The sequence below is a fragment of the Thamnophis sirtalis genome, unplaced genomic scaffold, assembly GCF_051295495.1.
Source record: "Thamnophis sirtalis isolate CommonGarterSnake01/CBP01778 unplaced genomic scaffold, rThaSir2_p1.2 scaffold_7, whole genome shotgun sequence".
Taxonomy (NCBI): Eukaryota; Metazoa; Chordata; class Lepidosauria; order Squamata; family Natricidae; genus Thamnophis; species Thamnophis sirtalis.
The window spans coordinates 24,779,004-24,798,732 of record NW_028261387.1 but is presented as its reverse complement, the minus strand read 5'-3'; the positions used below and the strand labels follow the sequence as shown (position 1 = coordinate 24,798,732).

General features: G+C 37.6%; 1 protein-coding gene across 4 annotated transcripts in view; it reads left to right on the top strand.

Moving 5' to 3' along the window:
- PDE4B (phosphodiesterase 4B) overlaps positions 1-19,729 on the top strand; it is a 262,922-nt gene that overhangs the window by 31,482 nt on the left and 211,711 nt on the right. For 2 of the 4 annotated variants that reach the window (XM_014052784.2, XM_087719527.1), the window contains 3 exons: positions 2,358-2,545; positions 2,681-2,789; positions 4,954-5,183. In XM_014052784.2, coding sequence (XP_013908259.2) covers positions 2,748-2,789; positions 4,954-5,183 — 272 coding nt within the window. In that variant the 5' untranslated portion in view covers positions 2,358-2,545; positions 2,681-2,747. The remainder of the gene's footprint in view (positions 1-2,357; positions 2,546-2,680; positions 2,790-4,953; positions 5,184-19,729) is intronic. The other 2 variants (XM_014052785.2, XM_087719528.1) reach the window with 1 other exon arrangement.

The following is a 19,729-nucleotide window of genomic DNA, read 5'->3' as shown; positions in this document are numbered from 1 at the left end:
GGATGAGCCAGCTTCCTGCTTCTTTTATTTTATGGAGGTCTCACTTCTTTCTCCATTTTTTATTTTATTATTTTTTTGTTTAGTGTGCTTGCATGTATGTATGTGCACATGCGTGTGTGTGTGTGTATGTATCTACTTTGGTGGAGATGAAATGGCTGCTGGTATTATTTGGGAAAAAGCTTTTGGGGGAAGGTTGTGGAGAGGAAGGGAGGGAGGATGGGGTGGCTTTTAGCTCTGGGCAAAAGCGCCAACGGGTGTCAAAGGAGAAAACAGCTCTGGGAGGATTGGGGATGTGACTCCAGCCCTTTTCTTGCACTTATCTCTTGTGTGCACGCACACACAAGCAAAATATCCTCCTGGGCCAGGATCATGGCGGTGGGACAGCGATTCCTTCCGCTGCCGCCACTGAGAATTGAGTACTTGGCTGCACTGCAGAGGAGAGCCACACTATGCAGGAGACTCCTCCACTAGACTCAGGTCAGCGGGAGCCACGGTCCCCTTCATGTTGGCTTAGGAGGAAGGGAATGGGGAGCAGCAGCAGCAGCTGGTTGGGTGCAGGCAGGGAACACAAAGCCAACATGAAAGGGACCGTGGCTGGCACTGACCTGAGTTTGGCGCTGAGGAGTCTCTTGCACAGGGTGGCTCTCTTCTGCAGTGCAGCCAGGTACTCACTTCTAAGTGGCGGCAGCGAAAGGAGTCGCTGTCCTCACGCCGTGATCCCAGCCCAGAAGGGTATTTTGCTTGCACGTGCAAGAAATAGATGAAGGAGAAAAAGTGAGAAAGATATTTATATATATAGAGAGAGAGAAATGAAAGAGCTGGAAGGAGAGAATGAGAGAGAGAGAAAAGAGATGGAAACAAATCAGGGGGAAAGAAAGGAAGAGAAAAGAAAGAAAGAAACTTTCCCAGACCTATTATGAAAGCAATGGCAAGCTAGATCTCTTGCCAAGAAAACTGCAGTTTGCCAGAAGGCACAAATTTGAAGCAAGTCTGATTTTTTAAAAAGAAAATAACCGAGATGGCAAAAAAATGCATCTGAAAATAAGATTTTTTATAATTTTGGATAACGTATTATATTGTCAAACTCAAAAGGCTTTTGATAATTGTCATCATCATCATCATCTCTCTCTCTCTCCTCCCCCACCTCGGAGGGACTGTCGTCCCTTGTGGAAAACACAACAAGGAACTCCTCGGCTCCTTGCTCCCCCCCAAAAAACTTTTTTGTTGTTGGTGTTGGCCACTGGTGGTCACTGCATATGGTCCTCGGCGATACGCTCTTGCCCGCCACCCCTTCGAAATGCGCAAGGGTAGGACAAAACAGCATGGATCCTTTTATTAAAATGCCCTGTATTACAAAGGCATTTTAATAAAAAGATTGTGATGACGTCAGTGCCTCACCAGCCATAAACCTCAGCGCAAGTCACTGGCCACGTGACTATGGAAATGTCTTTGGATGATACTTGCTCCCTCGGTTAAACCTAGAATTGGAAGCAACTGGATAGGGAAAAACTTTAGTTTTATGAATAATTTCTCATTAAATCAATCTTAATTACTGTCATAAATCAATATAGGGAAAGTGGGATATAGTCAATTATAAAACATAGAAAATACATGACAGTCTAAAATATTATAAAAAGTTAGAAGGTATTAAAACAGAAAGTAGATATAAAAAGAGAAGTCTAAAATAATCTAAAAGGAGGAGTAAGAACATTAAATATAATAGATCCATTCTCCAAAATCTATCTATTTTCCCAGAGATGAAACTCTTTTGCAGTTGAATATAATAAAACCATTTCCCAGTCTTCTAGTCTTCTTAAAGGAAACCATTTATCACTTATCCACTCAGTCAGTTCTAAGTCTGTAATGTCCATATTTCTTTCAGTCTTCTCCACCGAATCCACCAATTTCAAACCAAGTTTCTTTGTAAATCTGATTTAACTGCAGTTACTTGGATCTGGGCATTCTTTGTAGCCATTATTATATTGTCAAACTTTTTATAAATATTTTCAGATTGGCTTTAAAAAACAGTATTTTCTCAAATGTCATTTACAGTATCTTTTCTGTAAACTGATATATTATTTGCTATCTTGTAAGCTGGCAACTGAAGATAAGAAAGCTTTTCAAGGTCGGGAACAAAGAACATTCATGTAATTTCTTCAGAGTTAAAAAAAATGGATCAAGAAACAAGGAAGAAATTTGGGGAGTATTTTGATCCACAATTAAAAGAAAAATTTAAAAAATAAGCTCCAAACTTTGCAAATTAATAAAATGCAAAATCCCTATAGTGAAAGTGCAATATAAATGTAAATGAAGTCAGGATATTTTTCATTATCCAAAAATGCATTGTGTTTTCACAGTTATCTGAAAGTTGTATTGGGTCATTCTTAAGGGTTCCTGTTTGAATCCAGAAAGTAGCACTGCCAAAAAAACGTTGGCAGCAAAATCAGCAGATCATTGGCAGGAGAGAAATATTCTCCCACTGTTCAGCAGTCATCTTGGCGAAGGATTTCCGAGGAATATTTTCCAATTAGACAATATTTACCTGGTAGGGAAAATATGTTAATGAATAATTTGTCAAACATTTCTACCATTCTTGGTAATGTACAAGCCAGACCTTGTTTCCATGCTTACATTTGAAGTCAAACACTGAAATATGGTTTTCTTCTTCTTTTTTGACCAGGTTTATTGGTTAGGCAGAAGCACAATTGAAAAGGTTGTTATAATTGAAGTGATTTTCTAATACCATCATGAAGAAAAGTAGGAGTGTAATGACTGTCCCTACAGAAGGTGTAAGTATAAACACACATATGTCTATCCATCTGTGTTTCAGAAAAAATATAACCCTGTATTGTTGTTAGATACAGGTAGTTCTTGACTTAGAATAGCTCACTTAGTGACCATTTGAAGTTACAACATCACTGAAAAAAGTAACTTATGACTGTTTTTCACACTTGTGACTGTTATTCATCCCATAGTCAAGTGATTTACATTTGGATGCTTGAAAACTGACTCACATTTATGACAGTTGCAGTATTCTGAGGTTAGGTGATCACCTTTTGTGACCTTCTGACAAGTAAAGTCAATGAGGAAACCAGATTCACTTAACAACCATGTTACTAATTTAACAGCTACAGTGATTCACTTAACAAATGTTGCAAGAAAAGTCGTAAAACGGGGCAAAACTCACTTAACAAATTTCTCATATTTCTTATATTTTAACAACATAAATTTTGGGCTCAATTGTGGTTGTAAGTTGAGGACTACCTGTATTAAGGCTTTAATGCAGATTATATTGATGGCTTTTAACTTGTATGTAATGTCTTACAGTGCTTCTGATGCAGAACATTGTCCACGTATAAATTCATTGAATAAATAAATGCTTTATGAAGAAAGTGTTAATGAAGAAATTAATGCTTTGTTATTATAAAATGGTGATTGAAAATAATGACACTTTCAGAGAGGGCTAAAGAAACTTTTTTACATAGAGAGAAAACAATATATTTATGGCTGACTGGAAATCCCTTATATACTGTTTGCATCCAATGGGCAAAATGCACTTACCATTTGTGGCTTTGATGAACTGAAAAATACTGGATAATAGAAAGTAATTGGCTTTCTCTTCTAATCATAAAATAAGATATAATTTTGTAACTATTTATTTTTGCTGCAAAGGACATAGGAACCACCTTCATTTTATTTTTGTTTTTTCTTTCTGCATTTTTGTATTTTTTTCCTTTCTTTTTTGTCTTTTTCTGCTTAGTTTGTGCTAATTTTTATGTTCTTTGTAAATCTTTTAATAAATATTTGTATAAAAATAAACAGTATCTATAAATGTTATTTATATAAATAGTCTATTGTGTCAACTAGAATAATCTTCAAATATAAGCGGCAACCCTAATATGTCTGATGTTGATCAATGTTCTAATCCTTTTTTTTTTATAAAAGCCCAAACACTGACGTATTCTATTCAGGGTATTGTTCTATCCTTGATAATTTTAGGTAATTTTGTGGCATATTTTCTAGCTCTACAATATTGTTTAAAAGAAGAAGCAGGTGAAGTGTTTGAACTTTGAAATATGGTTATCCATAAGATCTTGGCATTTTTATTTCCAATTTTTTCTCCTTAATGACCAATAACAAAGAATTTGGCTTTTAACAGTGTCTGTACATAATGTCAACAATTTCACTTAACTTAGCACCCTATCCAAACTTTTTTTCTGATTTGTATGTAAGTGAAATTAAAATTTTGTTTTTGCCCAGTGTATATCTTTTTAGATATACTATATTCAATGCTTCCAATTTGGTTGTCTGTTACCTCAATTTGGGCAAATTTTTCTTGTCTTTTTTCAAGCCCTTTTAGTCAACATTACTTTCTTACTGTTGTTGAAGGGTTATTGCCTCCATTCCAATGTACCTCTTTACTTATATTTAGCTGAAATACTGTTTCTAATAATTTCAACATTACAACCATATTCAATTTCAATATCCTGGCCATTACATGGAAAGAGAGGTGTATGTGTGTGTAGACAACGATAATTCTTACATCCCAGTAGTACAAATTTCATTTAGTATCTGAATAGAGTTCAAAATCAATGGGATTTGCAAAAGTTGAAATGAAATTTTGGGAGGACATGGAATAAATTAATGCTTTGTGAAGAAAGAAAACAATTTATTATAAAATTAACACTGCAATCTATTGGGTCATATATAAGAGTTAATGTAATATAAGAGTTTAACGTTTGCATTCAGACTAATGGCTGAATTGCCATTTCATTTTTCTTCATTTGTAACTTTTCTTTTTAGTATGAAATTTAATGCTTATTTTAAGAATCTCTTTTATAGGAACTGTGTGCATTCAATTTAGTAATTAAGTTGTACTGCAATTCTAAATTTTTATATTTAGCTTTATGAAATTGTTTCTTATATAATTCAGTTTTCTATTTGTTCTTTTAGATTGCTAAAGATTATTTAGAATGTCATCTCAGCAAGTCTTATAGTGCATCCAACAACACCCTTGGCATAGATCTCTGGAGGGGAAGAAGGTGCTGCTCTGCTAATTTATTATTACCACCATTATCTCAACGACAGAGTGAAAAAGCAAGAACACCAGATAACATTTCTAGACCCACAACTTTGCCTTTATTGATTCTTCCTAGTATTGCCATCACTACTTATCAGGATAGGTAAGTTGCATGTTTAAGAGTTAATTGTAGAGCTCTCTTCCTAGTACTGAAGTTGTAGATATATTTAATAGGGGCTACTCTACTATACACATTTATTTTAAACAAATAATAATTTTCCTAATATTGAACTAATCATGATGGGAAATACATTTTTCAGTGTGGTAAGTATAGTTTTTTGAGCATATGATCACAAAATGGCTACCACAAATAGGTTTTGCCTAGCCATGGACCTCAACGTTAATTTATCAATCTGTCAATGACATTTTTATAGCCTTCTAGGATGTCTCTATTTTACAGTTCTCTTTCTCTTTTGTCTTTCTGATTAGCTGGGCTCATTTCTCTTTATTGGGTCTAGAGACATCTAATAAAGAAGATTCTAGAGACTATTAATTTATTTTTGCAGCATGTTACCCTCTTACATGTTTTTTAAAACAAAAATAAGATTATTTCTTTCTCATAAAAGTCATGCTGAATAGAGTGTCTGATGTGTACAAAGGCCACAAGCAGAATATTAATAAGTATAAAGTTGCTTCTTCTTAGCTCAATAAGTTAGATTTATTTTGATTCACAAAAGGTGGAAGAATTATTTCTTTTTATCTTTTTTTTTTCTGCTCACAAATGATGGCAATTTTACTAATTCTTCTACCTGCAGTCCTCTTTTCTACCCCCACCCAGTGGTGGGCTCCGGCCAAACTGGTAGTGGTTTAACGGCCTGGGTCATTAAAACCGCCACACCCCCAAACCGGTTCTTTGGGTGGTGCCATAGGCACTGCTATCTTGTTTTTTGCTTCTGCGCATGTGCAGAACAATTTGAATTGCATGCTGTGCCCATGAGTGAACCAGCCTGCCGGAACCCACCCCTGCCCGTACCCCAATTGTTCTGAGCCTATTAAAGCACAGGAGATTGGCAAATACTAACAAGCACTGCATTGTGTGAATGCATATGTGTGCATGAAGAGAAAGAGAAATTATTGCTTCTTGTACACAATAACATTGAAGTTCAAACATTTGCTTGTATGTTTTAAGGAATAATATAAACATATTATGAATGTGTAATTATATAAAACAATGCAGAGAAAAAAGCAAGAAAGTAAAAATAATTAAATAGTATCTCATGATAAACTGTGGCACATTGATTAAATCATTATTTGATTCCAGTGAAATATATAAGAATGATTAATAACATTGTGAATGTGAAGAAATCATATGGCAAAAAGTCCTGGTGTTGTGATGTAGATTATTGCCTCAGTAGATCTTTATTCCTTTATTGTGGACCAGTTACAATTTCCCAGGACTTTGTGGTCAGATTCCATCTTTAATTTTAAATGTATATCACATGTCATGGTCACCTGAACTCATCAGGAATTAGCATATTTTGTGCTGTATCTGATGAGACAGACACAGTCATTCCTAATTGCCTTGAACCTGATCATCCTGATGGTTCTAGAAACATTCCTTCAAATATAAAACACCATATGGGTACAGCAACAGCGATAGCAAACTACAATTATGCCAAAATAATAACATGATGTTTAATGCAAATACATAAGTCACAGAATGTATGTGATTACATCGTCGTGCACGTTATTTATCCCAGGTGCCCGTGTACAGTATGAGGATAATACAAATCCATGAATATACATTCTGTAACTATTGATGTAATTTGTTCCTTTGCAGTAGGCACATGGGAACATATTTTGAGTTTGTCATCTTAAGACTTTGGAACTGATTGTGCATAAGAAGTTTAAAATGTTCTTATGGCAGGGATGCACAACCTGCAGCCAGCCACGTGATCAGGCCCTGTGTTTCCTCAACTTCTGTTCCCTACTAGCCACAACGTTTCAATTTCATATGGTCATATACTTTTTAAGGTGATATCTGAGAATCGGTTAAAATGTAAAGGCTGCAGATCACTGTAAATCTACCTCTGTGTTAAATTTTAACAAGTAAATTCAAGGTAAAAATAAACTTTTGAGATCTTGTTATGTAAACATCTTTGACATATATCAAAGTGGTTTGTCTGCTTCTTGACTGAGAAAAAGTTTCTCACTCCTACTTAGGAGAGAAACATTAGCACATTTCCAGGGCAGTGAACTAGTTTGTACAAAAGCAGTCAGTTTGCAATTTTCCCTGAATTTCTTTAGTACCCTTTTGACAGGTTTTTTTTTCATATAGTTAATAATATGTATAGGAGAGTTTTCAGTAATCCGGGGAAAAGGCAGAAGGAAAAACTCAAGAGAGTTTGAAATATAGATACCTTACACCCTCTTTATTTTTTTATGATGTTGTTCAGTTTTTGACCACTTTTCAACATGTAAAATGAAAACTTTATTTCAATTTATTATTCCAGTAATACTCTATATCCCCAAAAATATTCAAACTTCAATGTTTTTATGCTTGGATATCTCTTACTGTCTATAACCTGAAAATAGGTTTGTGTCAAAATGTCCATTATATCTTTGATGGTATGAACTAATATTTTTATTAGATGACTTAAAATGATTTCTATTAAATGAAATTGATTTCTTGTTACAAAAAAGGAATAGAAAATCCCATATTTATTTGTTCTTACAACTTCAAAATAAATAACAACAAAATTGTGCATTTTAACTTACATTTTCTAACAGATTATGATTGAACAGATTGTCTCCATTTTACTCTTTAATCTTTATAGGTTTCTGTTATTCTGTGAAATGGTCTTTAAACACAATACTTCTGTGTATACATTTTAAAAACTCAAAACATATTCAACTTAAAGGCATATACCATCCAGGCAGTAAAAATTAACAAAAGTACTTACAAAATTCCATATGTCTCATGTGGGTGGATAAATATGTTTTTAACAGCCTCTGTGTTAGAAATATAGATATAATGAATTCTAGTCTAAATTTTATGATGAATTTCTTTTATGGTAACATTTGGTGTTAATTTCCAGGAATCTTAGGTTATAGGAAATTAGACAAAAAGTTCAGATTTTGATACATTTTTGAAAAACACATTATTTTAATAAAAACTGAGCTTTATATATAATTGCTTCATCATCATTATGAACAGATTTTTGGGGACATAACCATATGCAAAAGAATTTTCAAGTTGTTTTTTAAACATATTTTTGTACTTATCTGAAAAAGGAAAAAAGAGAAAAAAGGGAAAAGTGCCAAAATGAAAATATTCATATATAAATCAAAGCTAATATTACATATACTCATTTTACCCAATTCAACTATTAATGTTTAAGTCATTTATTTAACAATCAGAGAAGGGGAATTTATATGATGAGATATGCAGTTCACGTTTTTAAATTGTCTTCAGCTAGGCTTATCAATTTGAATTTGTAAAATACTTGTTCAAATCAGTGGTGGGTTCTGGCAGAGACTACTGCCAATTTCCTTGGGGGGGGGCACCCTGTGTGCGTGCATTAATAGTATAACTAAAATTGCTCTGCGCATGCGTAGAAGCAAAAAACAAGATGGTGGCATCTATGGCGCCGCTGAGAGAACTGGTTCAGGGCATGGCAGGACTGGGTCACTGCTGGTTCCAGCAACCCAGGCTGCCAAGGTACTACCAGTTCGGCCGAACTGGTCCAAACTGGTAGGAACCCACCACTGGTTCAAATGCAAAAGAAATATTTAGATCAAATACAATTTGATCTAAATACTAATACAATACAATTGTCAGCCTCTGTTTTGCTGCTTGTTTCAGCTGCCATTGAAACTGGGGGGGGGGACATTGTATGTGGGTGGGGAAGTGTCAGCACAGGAGTGACTGTAAAAGGGAGGTGTTCTCACCATCTACTGTGCATGCTACAGATAAAGGATTTGCCGCCAAGGCCAACTGTCCAGCATACCAGCCTGATGATGCTTTTTGAAGATGTCTCCCACATGACATCTGTGGGGTGTACTGATTGGACTATGGGCTGGGGTTACCAGGGGGAGGGGGTTGGGTCACATATTGATATCTATGATTACACGCGCTTTTGCCTCAGACCTTGCTTTGCCTAGCTACTATCTACTCATGACCAGTAAAAGTACTCTTAATTCTGCAAAATGGAGTTGAGTGGTTTCTTTCTTGGTTACTGAGCGAAGCAGCCCTGACAACAAGACTGATACAATACTAATCTGAAGATTAGTAACTGAATGTGCAATATAGTATCCAATTCAATTGTCTTTCTGCTAGTTTTAAAACTATTTGTCAATGAAAGTTCATTAACATTTGTCAACTCAATTAATCTTGCAGACCAAAATTAATCTGTACAATAACTATTCAAATGTATGCACTATATCACAAAGGCACATTATATGAATCAGTGTTAAGATGTTGAAGATGATATCTTCAGCAGCTAGCTGAACATTTTTATCTAGATATTCAAGACACTAACATGATCATAAAGTTCAAATCTGAATTAGCATGCTATTACACAGCCCATCTGTCTAGTAGCTAATATAAAATATTGAAAATTCCATATTTGCAAAAATAATTGGACTGTAACAGATTTCAACTTTTTAGAGGTGTCAAATAAGGTGTCAAATACCATTCCAAGATGGTATTTGAAGGGTAATTTCCTACATACAAAATTTCCCATTCATTATTCTGGGAAAGAATATATGCTTTACAAAACAATATGAAACTGTAAAATTATTTTCTGTCTCTAACAGCTTATAATATCTATATCTGCATAATCCGACTCTATAGGAAAATAATTTGACCTTTAAATTTGCTACGAGAGAGAGAGATGGAGGGGATTGTGTGTAGGTGTGTGGGTGTTGGTAAGAGTTTGGAAGTACTTTGCCATTGTCTCTTTCTTAGGGCTCCTTAGGGCTGAGAGAGAATGACTAGCCTAACAAGCACCATATGGTTTGATTATATTCATAGAGTTAGAAGGGACCAATTAGGTCACCAAGCTGAAACCCTTGCTCAGCACTGGTATCCAAAATAACACATCCATAACATGTGGTTCTTTAGTCTCCACTTGAACATATCCAGATAGTGATTGGCTCTAGTGTCCAACTATTCTCACTTTTAGAAAAAGCGTGTGTGGTATTTATTTTTCAGTTTGAAAATCCATTGGAATCCATTCAATTGGAAACTGCCATCCTGTAACTGAAATTAATTATAATATATCTTTGCTCTGGTCTTATGGCCAGGATGTTTTGTCCTTTCATGTGACATTTTTCATTACTGCTTTCTTATTTTCTCTCGGGTCTTCTTTTCTAGATAACATATAGACATTTCCAACGATATTTCTTCAGAACTTAATTTTTAGACCCCTCCTTCTCTGAAATGAAGTGAAGCTACTGCAATTAGCTGGAACACATCAAGAGAGGTGCATTTATCTAACTGGCTAGTTGAAATTATGCTGACTTTAGCTTCTATATTGAGTTTATGTTCAGAGGACAGTAATACATAAAGCATCTCCTTAAGCACATATGGATAATTCTATTTCTGTTTCCTTCTCCCCAGAATATAAATAACCAGACTGTTTAGCACTAAGGGATTGATGTTTGAATTTCTGATGTGTAGATTCTGAAATGTGAATAAGTGCAGAAATAATAGCATGTCATTCAATGAAATTGCTATGTTGTGGTAATTTTGGGGCCTAAGAAAGACATTGGGATGTGCTTATTTCTGGGGTAATTTGCATTTGCATCTTTTCACCACAAAGACTGTGTACTTGCTTTAAGGCAACTATGGTCTTCTGTGATTATATGATGACAATATGTTCAAGAGCTCTACAATTTATTTTAGTGTCTGCTGCAGGGTATTTAAAACTAGAACTACACTGTTTTTTAAATTCTGAACATCTGTGGCGCTTATGGGTGGTCAGTTTTCCACTGGCAGAATCTTTGCCTCTGTGCACTATGCCTCCTTGCTCCTAGACTTCAGGAGATAATACAGTTTGAAACATTCGTAGCTCCTTTTCATAGGAACCAATAGTCACACAATTAGACAAATGCATACACCCCTAAGCAAGAATATTAGAGTAGACAAACTGCAGGGGTGCCTGCAGAAGGTCTCAAAATATCAGCATAGCAACTGTGGCCACACAATTGAAGCCTTGCATGTTTTCCACATGTTTAAATATCATACAATGAAGCAGCATTGTGTTCATGCAGTTGCAAATGATATTTTTATGCTTTGACCTTCCCCAGCCTATGGAGGCTGCTGAGAGAGAATTTTTTTTTGTTATGTCAGGACCTGGAGTAGAACAAGTGAGACAGTGATTTTTATTCCGTGTTTCAGCAGTTTTGATTACAGACTATCTTCAAACTATTTTGAAGAAGGGGGCAAGCAAGAGTAATAACAGTATGAGGTTGTTCTCGGAATATTATGTTTGGTATTAGATCTGTTTCATGTTCTGTTCCACAATACAGTGTAGGGTCAATCCAAGTTTAAAAAACAGATATCATATAATCTGTGTTTATATCATTTAGATTTTAAGGTAGAAAAAAATTAGTGAATTAGATTAATCTCAAATTCCCCTTGAGATTATATACACTTAAGTGTATGGTCAGCTCCTTAATTAGTTCTACATTTAAAATCTTTTCTTGCCTCTATTAATTTATTTCAACTGATTGAAACAGAAATATATATCAATAATTGTATACAGTCATTGGCTTTGGACAGCCTGTTCAGTCAGTCTTTTGTTGCTATCCTGGCAGTAAAATATTCAGTTGCTCATAGGGCTTTCTGGAAGATGCAATTATTGACTTTTTAAAAATGTCGTTCTTGAACAACAGGTAAATAATTCTCCATAGTGGTGGAGATAGCACTAGATTGATAATATGAAATTTTACATAAATTGTAAGTGAGGACTATGGACATGATGTTGAAAAGCTTTGTTATAAATGATAAATAATTCTATGTAGAATAGAATATAAAGATGTAATATTACTGGATGATTTCAGGATGATGTGCCATAATGCCATAATATAAATTTATTTTAAATTTAGAATATTTCACATAAAAAGGATGTAATAATAGCTATAGTCAATGAATGTTTAATAATCATAATAATTGTATACATATATATTAGATTGATGATATGAGACTTTATCTAAATTGCAAGTGAAGACTATTGTGAGGAGGCACAAAAGCTTGGTAACCAATCAATACACTGTAGGAAATTCAAGGATGGTTTTTATACTTTGTCTGTGTCTATGTTTGCTTGTTTTATGATTATTTAAAAATAAAAAACTTTAAAGAAATAGACATACACAGGCCCCACGCCAACAGGGAAATCTTAGAGCCCGAGGGGCTCATGCTCACCCAGAGCCTTTTCCTTCTGTGCCTCCCAATCAGGCTTCGTTGTCAGGAGAAGAAGCACATAGAGATTGAAGCTGTTGGATGACAAGGGCTTAGCCCCCGATCAACCTGCCTTTGACTTTCCTTATTCAGGTCACTCCTGTTCAAGGCCAGGAATATTGCCAATATGGGAGCCAGCCAAGCAAGGCAGGAGACTGAAGCGCCAGGCTCAGCATACCAGGCAGGCCCTCTCTTCTCTGAGCCTGCAGTAGAGAGAGAGGTGCTCCATCCCCCAGGTTATTCCTGGATGTAATGCAAAGGCAGTTGACCTTCCCAGGGCTGGAACCCCTTCCCAACAATCAGGACAAACAGCTCTACAACATAGGCCCTGAATCTATCTAAAGCCTCCATAGAGGCCCCCATAGTCGACACCCCTGTGGCAGCATTGTCAGTGTCATCGGTTATGAGGGGTTCCAGGGAAAGCCCTTCTCTGAAGGATAAACTGTCAGAGCAGACCATAGTGAAGAGCCACCAGGCCACCACCTGGGCAGTAAGGGTGTCCACAGTGGCCTCCTTTTTCAATAGAGCTTCATTACTTTGGCTGAAGCAACTTCAGGACAGGATTCCTCTTGGGGACACTAGATCACACCAGGATCTTAATAAAATAAAGGGGGCAATGGAGTTCTCTGCAGATGCATCTCTGAATTCAGCAAGATTTGTATCCAAATCCATTGCCTCGTCTATAGCGACTAGACATATCCTATGGCTTCGCCAGTGGCAAGTGGATGCCAGACATAAGTGGAGAGTTGCATCCACCCCTTCACAGGGGATCAATTGTTTGGGGACTCCCTAGAGCTACTGCTGATTGAGTCCAGGGATAAATGCAAGATTCTGCCATCCCTCTATCGACATGCTGAGGCTTGACCTCCTTCCTACTTTCGCTGCTCACCCTTTTGAGGATCAGATGGGGGATTCAGCCTCCTCTGTCCACAGAAACAACTCCCTTCCAGGTAGGGTCAGCAGCAGGATAGGACAGGAAGAAGTGGCCAGTGCTTCCTACCCAAGAGATCCTTCAGGAATGGGGGAGGTTGCCTCTTTTGGCGTCAAAAGTAACTGCCTAGACAACCTTCCCATTGGAGGCCAAGGTAATCCAGCCGGATCCAGAAGAGCAATAGGGCCAGGGATTCTACTCCCTCCTGTTCATTGTCCCAAAGACCTTGGGGGGTTGGTGGGAAATTCTAGACCTCAAATGTCTAAACTGCCACATTGTCTACCAGTGGTTCAAGATGCACTTGCTCCAGACCATCCTTGAGGATGTCAAGAGGGGTGACTTCGTTACATTGGTGGATCTCACAGGCATACTTGCATGTACCCATCCTTCCTGCCCACAGAAGGATGCTTCTTCTTCTTTGGGGGAAGCATTTTCAGGACAGAGCCCTTCCTTTGACCTCTCATCGTCCCCCAGGGTGTTCACCAAGCTGCTCCCAGCATTAGCAGCCCATCTCCATACCAGACCAGTCAGAATCCAGTGCTATCTGGACGACATCTGACTCCAGTCCAGATTAGCAACCCAGGCAGAGACAGAGACGTGAGAATCACCCTTCAGGTTCTACAAGACCAGGGGTTTTCCATAAATCTGGGCAAAAACCACCTCAACCCGATGACTCACCTCCGCCAACTGGGGGCAATCATAGACACCTCAGAGGCATGGTCTATCTCTCCCAAGAGCACCAGTCTAGTCTTCAGGACCTAGCAGACCATGTAAGGAGACAAAAGTGGGTCCTGCTGCTCCTACTCTCCCAACTGCTGGGGAAGATGGTGTCCTATTTCTCCATTGTACCATGGGCTCGGATCCACAGCAGACGCCTCAAGTGGTTTCTTCTCCTGCATCAGAGGTCAGCAGGAGCTGCTCATTAGTCAGAATGCAGGTACCACCAGAGGTAATCGGATCTCTGGGGTGAGGGAGTGGTTGTCCCCCAACCACCTCCAGGGATTCACAATTCAGGGAGCTGGACTGCCTCACATTGACAATAGATGCCAGCTTCTTTGGGGAGCATACTTACAATCAATGATGCTCAAGGCCAGTGGTTCCAGCCAGACCTGAGCCACAACATAAATTGGCTGGAACTTCAGGCAGTCCATCTGGCTCTCATCCACTTCCAACGAACACATCTTGGTCCTCACAGACAACACAGCCACAAGGGGCGGATGCCTCATGCATGAGGCCGAACAACTGGGCCTCTGGGCAGAGACACATCTACTGTCCATGTGGGCAGAGCACATCTTGGGGGTGGCAAATGTACAGGTGGACTGGCTCAGCTAAACTCCAGTGGATCATGCAGAGTGGCACCTGCACCCAAACCTGTTCCAGGACTTGACCGAATGGTACGGACTTTCAGTACTCGATCTCTTTGCCACCCCAGACATCAGCCAGCTGCCCAGGTACTACACTAGGTACACAGTTCCAGGGACAGAGGAAGTGGACGCCCTCCACTGCCCATGGCCTCCAGGCCTGTTGTATGCCTTCCCTCCTCTTCCACTCATCCAGAGGATCATCAGGAAGATGCTGGAGAAGGAGGCAGAGCTCCTACTCCTGGTGCCCCACTGGTGGGAACCTTTCCGTTGCTTTCCCCTGGAGGATCCCATCAACCAAGATTTTGCTCAGCCAGAGGTCTCTCATCCATCAGACCCTCAGGGGCTCCAGTTGACTGCCTGGATATTGAGCAGAGGGTCCGGAGCACGGGCAATCAAATCCACAAGTGTCATCAGGACAGTCCAGGAATCAAGACAATCTTCGACCAACTGTATATACGATGCCACCTGGAGGGCTTTCAGCTGCTGGTGCTCAACCAAGGGCCTCATACCCTCCGAGGCTTCCATCCCTCGAGTCTTGAAATTTCTTCAGGAAGGATTTGGCTTGTCTCCTAATACTCTAAGGAGACAGGTAGTGGCCCTCTCTACTGTTCTAATGTGTGGCTATCTAGAATCCCTGGTCCACAACCCTTTGGTCTGATGGTTCTTAAGGGGTGCCATCAACCACAGACCTTTGGTTGTCTACAGATATCCAACTTGGGACTAGACCGAGGTGCTGAACTCCCTTACTGGGGAGCACTTTAAAGTCTTGCAGACTACCTGTCTATGCTACCTTTCCCTCAAGGTGGCATTCCTGGTGGCCATCACATCGGCCAGGCAGGTATCGGAACTGACAGCCTTATCGGTGAGGCAAGATCTCTGTGTGTTTGATTAAGAGAGGGTGGTGTTGTGGCTGGACTCATCCTTTGTCCTGAATGTAAATACATGGTTTCATAGAGCCCAGAAGCTTGTGCTGCCCAACTTCTGCCTTGAACCAGTCCATCATCTGGCACATGCTGGATGTGCGGAAAGTGCTCTGCATCTACATCAGGAGGACCTTTTTGCTGAGACGCACAGTATCCTTGTTTGTCTCCTTTCAGCCAGCCACGATAAGCAATAAGGTAACCCCATCTTCTCTGAGTTGTTGGATCAGGGCCTGCATTGCGAAGAAATACTACTACTGCCTACTACATTACTACTGCCAAGAAATATTACTGTCCACTCTACCAGGAGTGCGACCATGACTGTGGCATGGGCAATGCAGGCATCAATAAAAGAGGTCAGTCAAGCCGCCACATGGGCCTCTCCGTCCCTGTTTAGCCGCCATTACAAGTTGGACAGTTACACCTCGGTGGAGGCTGCCTTTGGCAGGCGGGTTCTACAGAAAGTACACACTCCTCAGGAGACTTCGGCCCAGACAGTGACCCACCCATAAGGACAAGCTAGGCTTTGGTATGTCCCATTCCTGAATGCTATCTTCACCATCACATATCAGTCTGCAGTGACACCTTCGTCAAAACCTGTGAGGAGCTACCAGAGAAGGTGTGTCATCACAGATTGCAGACCCAGTCTGATTGGATGACAGAGTTAACCCATTCCTGGATGCTATCTCCACCGCCCATAGAACAGGCGTCTTACGTAAGACCAATGCCCATTTTCTCAATAATTTGACATGACTGCCTTTCAGCACATTTCCTTGTATGCACTTTGTTTATTGTTTTCTTTTCAGTTTATTAGCTCATAGTGTTATGAATGTTCATCCGGCTAGTAAATGCTCAGCTCAATTTAGTTGCTGATTCTACCCTGAATTAAGGGATTACAGGGTTGTAAAAAGGGATTTTTTTTTTAATGTTATGAATGTTCATAAACATTCCATCAAATGTTTATTTTTACTTCGTAGTTTTCTTTTGTCAAATGTTTGATTGCAGAGTGGGCAAATTGACAAAGGAAACCTGGGTTTATGTAAGTAATGTTAAATATGCAGTTTGGTAATAATTTATTCAATTGTATCAAACAGTTATTGCTATATAAATAAATTCCTCTTTGTATTATAAAGAAACTAGCCACCATATTTGTTATTATAACAATAAATATAGTGGCTAGTTTATTCATAACACAATTATTATAGATTAAATAATTCAACCATCAAATCATTAATTTCCTCCCTTTGTTCAAGTATAGTATGGAGCTATTTCAATGTAAATGTAGATAAAAATGAATGTATTGCTGAACATATGGGACCTTGCCTCTCAGAAATGATACTACTTAACCATTGCTATTCTTAAAACAACTTTTAACTGAGCAGCCACTTTCACTGGACAGACCATGTAAACTGGGAATGTTATCTGAGAATTTTGAAAGTTTCAGTCCCAATTGATCTGGAAGAGCTGAGATTGCAGATAGCTGATCAGGAAGATCCAACACAAAACAGTTTTCCTGCTTGAGTGATTATTTATCTATACACTATAGATAGAAATTATGTTAATTTTTAACATAATTTCTCTTTTTAAAGATGCAATACAACCCCCACCCCTATTTGTATCTTAAAATAGTTTTATTGTGAAATGTGAGATTATTTGAGATAAAAATTTACTGCTTTACAACACAAGAGGGCATTGGTGCTTCTTTTTTTGTATGTGGTAAAATGGTATTGTTCTTAATAAAATATTTGTTCCATAGATTATAGTCATGATGTATAAAATGTTTATGAAGCCATCTTTTTAAAGCATGTTTGAATTTAATGTTAGATGTTGTACTTAGTATAAATGTATATACTATTATACTGCAATGTTTTAATAACAAAATCATTATCCTGATCGATAAGGGGAAAAAAAATAAATGTTCTAATTAGGCATTACTTGCTTTTTTGAGATCAAATATATATAATACTGGGAGTTGGGTGTTATAAAAAGTGAAGAAAAGATGGGGGGAAATCTGATTTTTGGTTGAATTCATACAAAAGGATAAAAGACACATTTAAACATAAGAACCTTTTCACATGTAGCATTTGTACTAGTCCAGGATAAGCACCATGCCTTTTTCTTACAGCATAAGGCCTTTCTGAAGTTTTCAATTATCTTTTGGTTTAGCTGTGATGCTGCCCAAAATACTTGTTTAGGTTGTTAAAACTGGAGTTGGGAGATTGATAGTTTTCCACCAGTTCTCAATTTGTGCTGCTTCTAGATTCTTTTTTCTCATCTTGGCAAAATAAAAGGGCTTGACATCTTATCCAATTTCACCTTGTTTTTTAAACTGAGTGACTGCTTTGCATAGAGAAATACTAAGTGGGAAATGAAGAGAATGAAAACAGAGATACTAATCATGATGCTTTCACGTTGCTGGAGATGAGATGGTGAAAAACTCATACTAAATATTGTAAGGATGGCAACAATGAGGATAATTGCAGGGCAAAATGAACAGCTTCTGCAAGAGACTTTGGGAATTGAACTTGGCAACGTAGAAGTGGTCTTGAACAAATAAGGCTCTCTTAAGTAATATTTCAGTTTCAAATTACACTTCAGATTGTTGAGACAAATATGCAATAGGTGAAATTCTCTGATTTTGAACATTTTAATCTCCAATTTTATTTGGCGATTTATTATTTGAAACATGCAATTTTTTAAAATAACAAAACAAAAGAATGATAGCAACTTCTTTTAAAATTTACGAAGGAAGGAATTAATTTCGGGTAGTGAAAGTTGTTTAGTTCTTCATAGATAAAGGAAACTTTTCAGTGCAACACGAAAGTCAGTTTATTATTATTCATATTTTCACTTTTTATTTTATGATTATTTTGCTATATTTGCTTCTTGCAAACAATGGTGATAGTTTAAAATTTCCAATAAAAGATAATTATGGTAAGATGCCCTATTGGCTGAATCTCATAATATCCCTCTTAGCTTTTTTAATTGGGGAGTTCTTAGCTCTTTTACCAATAGCTTCTCCCTTCAGCCAAGCCCTACAAAATAGAAGGGAAAATCCCTTGTATCCTCATATAAATATAATACTTAGAAACCTTATGTCAGTGATGTAACCAACCATATATGAGAAAGGTTTATATGAGAAATTCCTTTATTAAGTCAATGAAGCCTCTGTATTTTTTAAAAAAAAAATTAAAAAAAGAGAAAAAAAGAGAAAAAAGAGAAAATCAACAAAGATATAGAATTTCAAATAAAGAAGCTATAGTTACCACAGTTACAAAAAATCTGTGATCTTATCTTTCAATATTTGTTTTAAGAACACTTCAGAGAAGATGGTTGCAGAGAAATACTCAGGTTGTTCCTTGTAAATGTTGGTAGATAGCTCTTCCTGGTTCTCTAGCAGGATCCTTGCTTTCATTGGATGCAGAGATAGAACGTTCCTTTGCAAACAAGAAAAATATTCTGTTTTTCATGGCCTGAGTCTAGCCAGCAAATCAGAAATGATCTAGGGCTAAACCTTCCTTATTTGGTGGAATAATAAAAGGCCAACCTGGTTGTCATCGGCGTAAATGGGATTGCATGGCAGAAGGTTTTAGAGGAAAAAAAACTGAATTCCATTTCTTTAGATTTCTCAGCATGGGATTGGTTAAGTGGGTGTTTTATGAACACAGTTGTGCCATTCTAAAACATGGGTGTGTGTGTGTCACAACATCAATTAATTCTGTCTATATATTTATTATAATTGTTCTTCAGTATTTGAGGAACTGCCACAAACAAGAGGAGATCTACTCCTCAAGTTGCATTACTGAAATAAATGAACTTTTGCATGATATTCTAATTTTTTGAGTTTCACCTGTAATTGTCCCACACTCTAGTTCCTTTTTCCACTTACTTTTCCCTTGCCCTTTACCCTAACTCAAAGCATATCAGTTCTTTGAACCCGGTTTGCATATTTTTTTTATTCTTATTGGTGCATTTTTAAAACACCATTTTTAAAAACAAGGTGGAATTTCTAATGACTGGGAATATTCT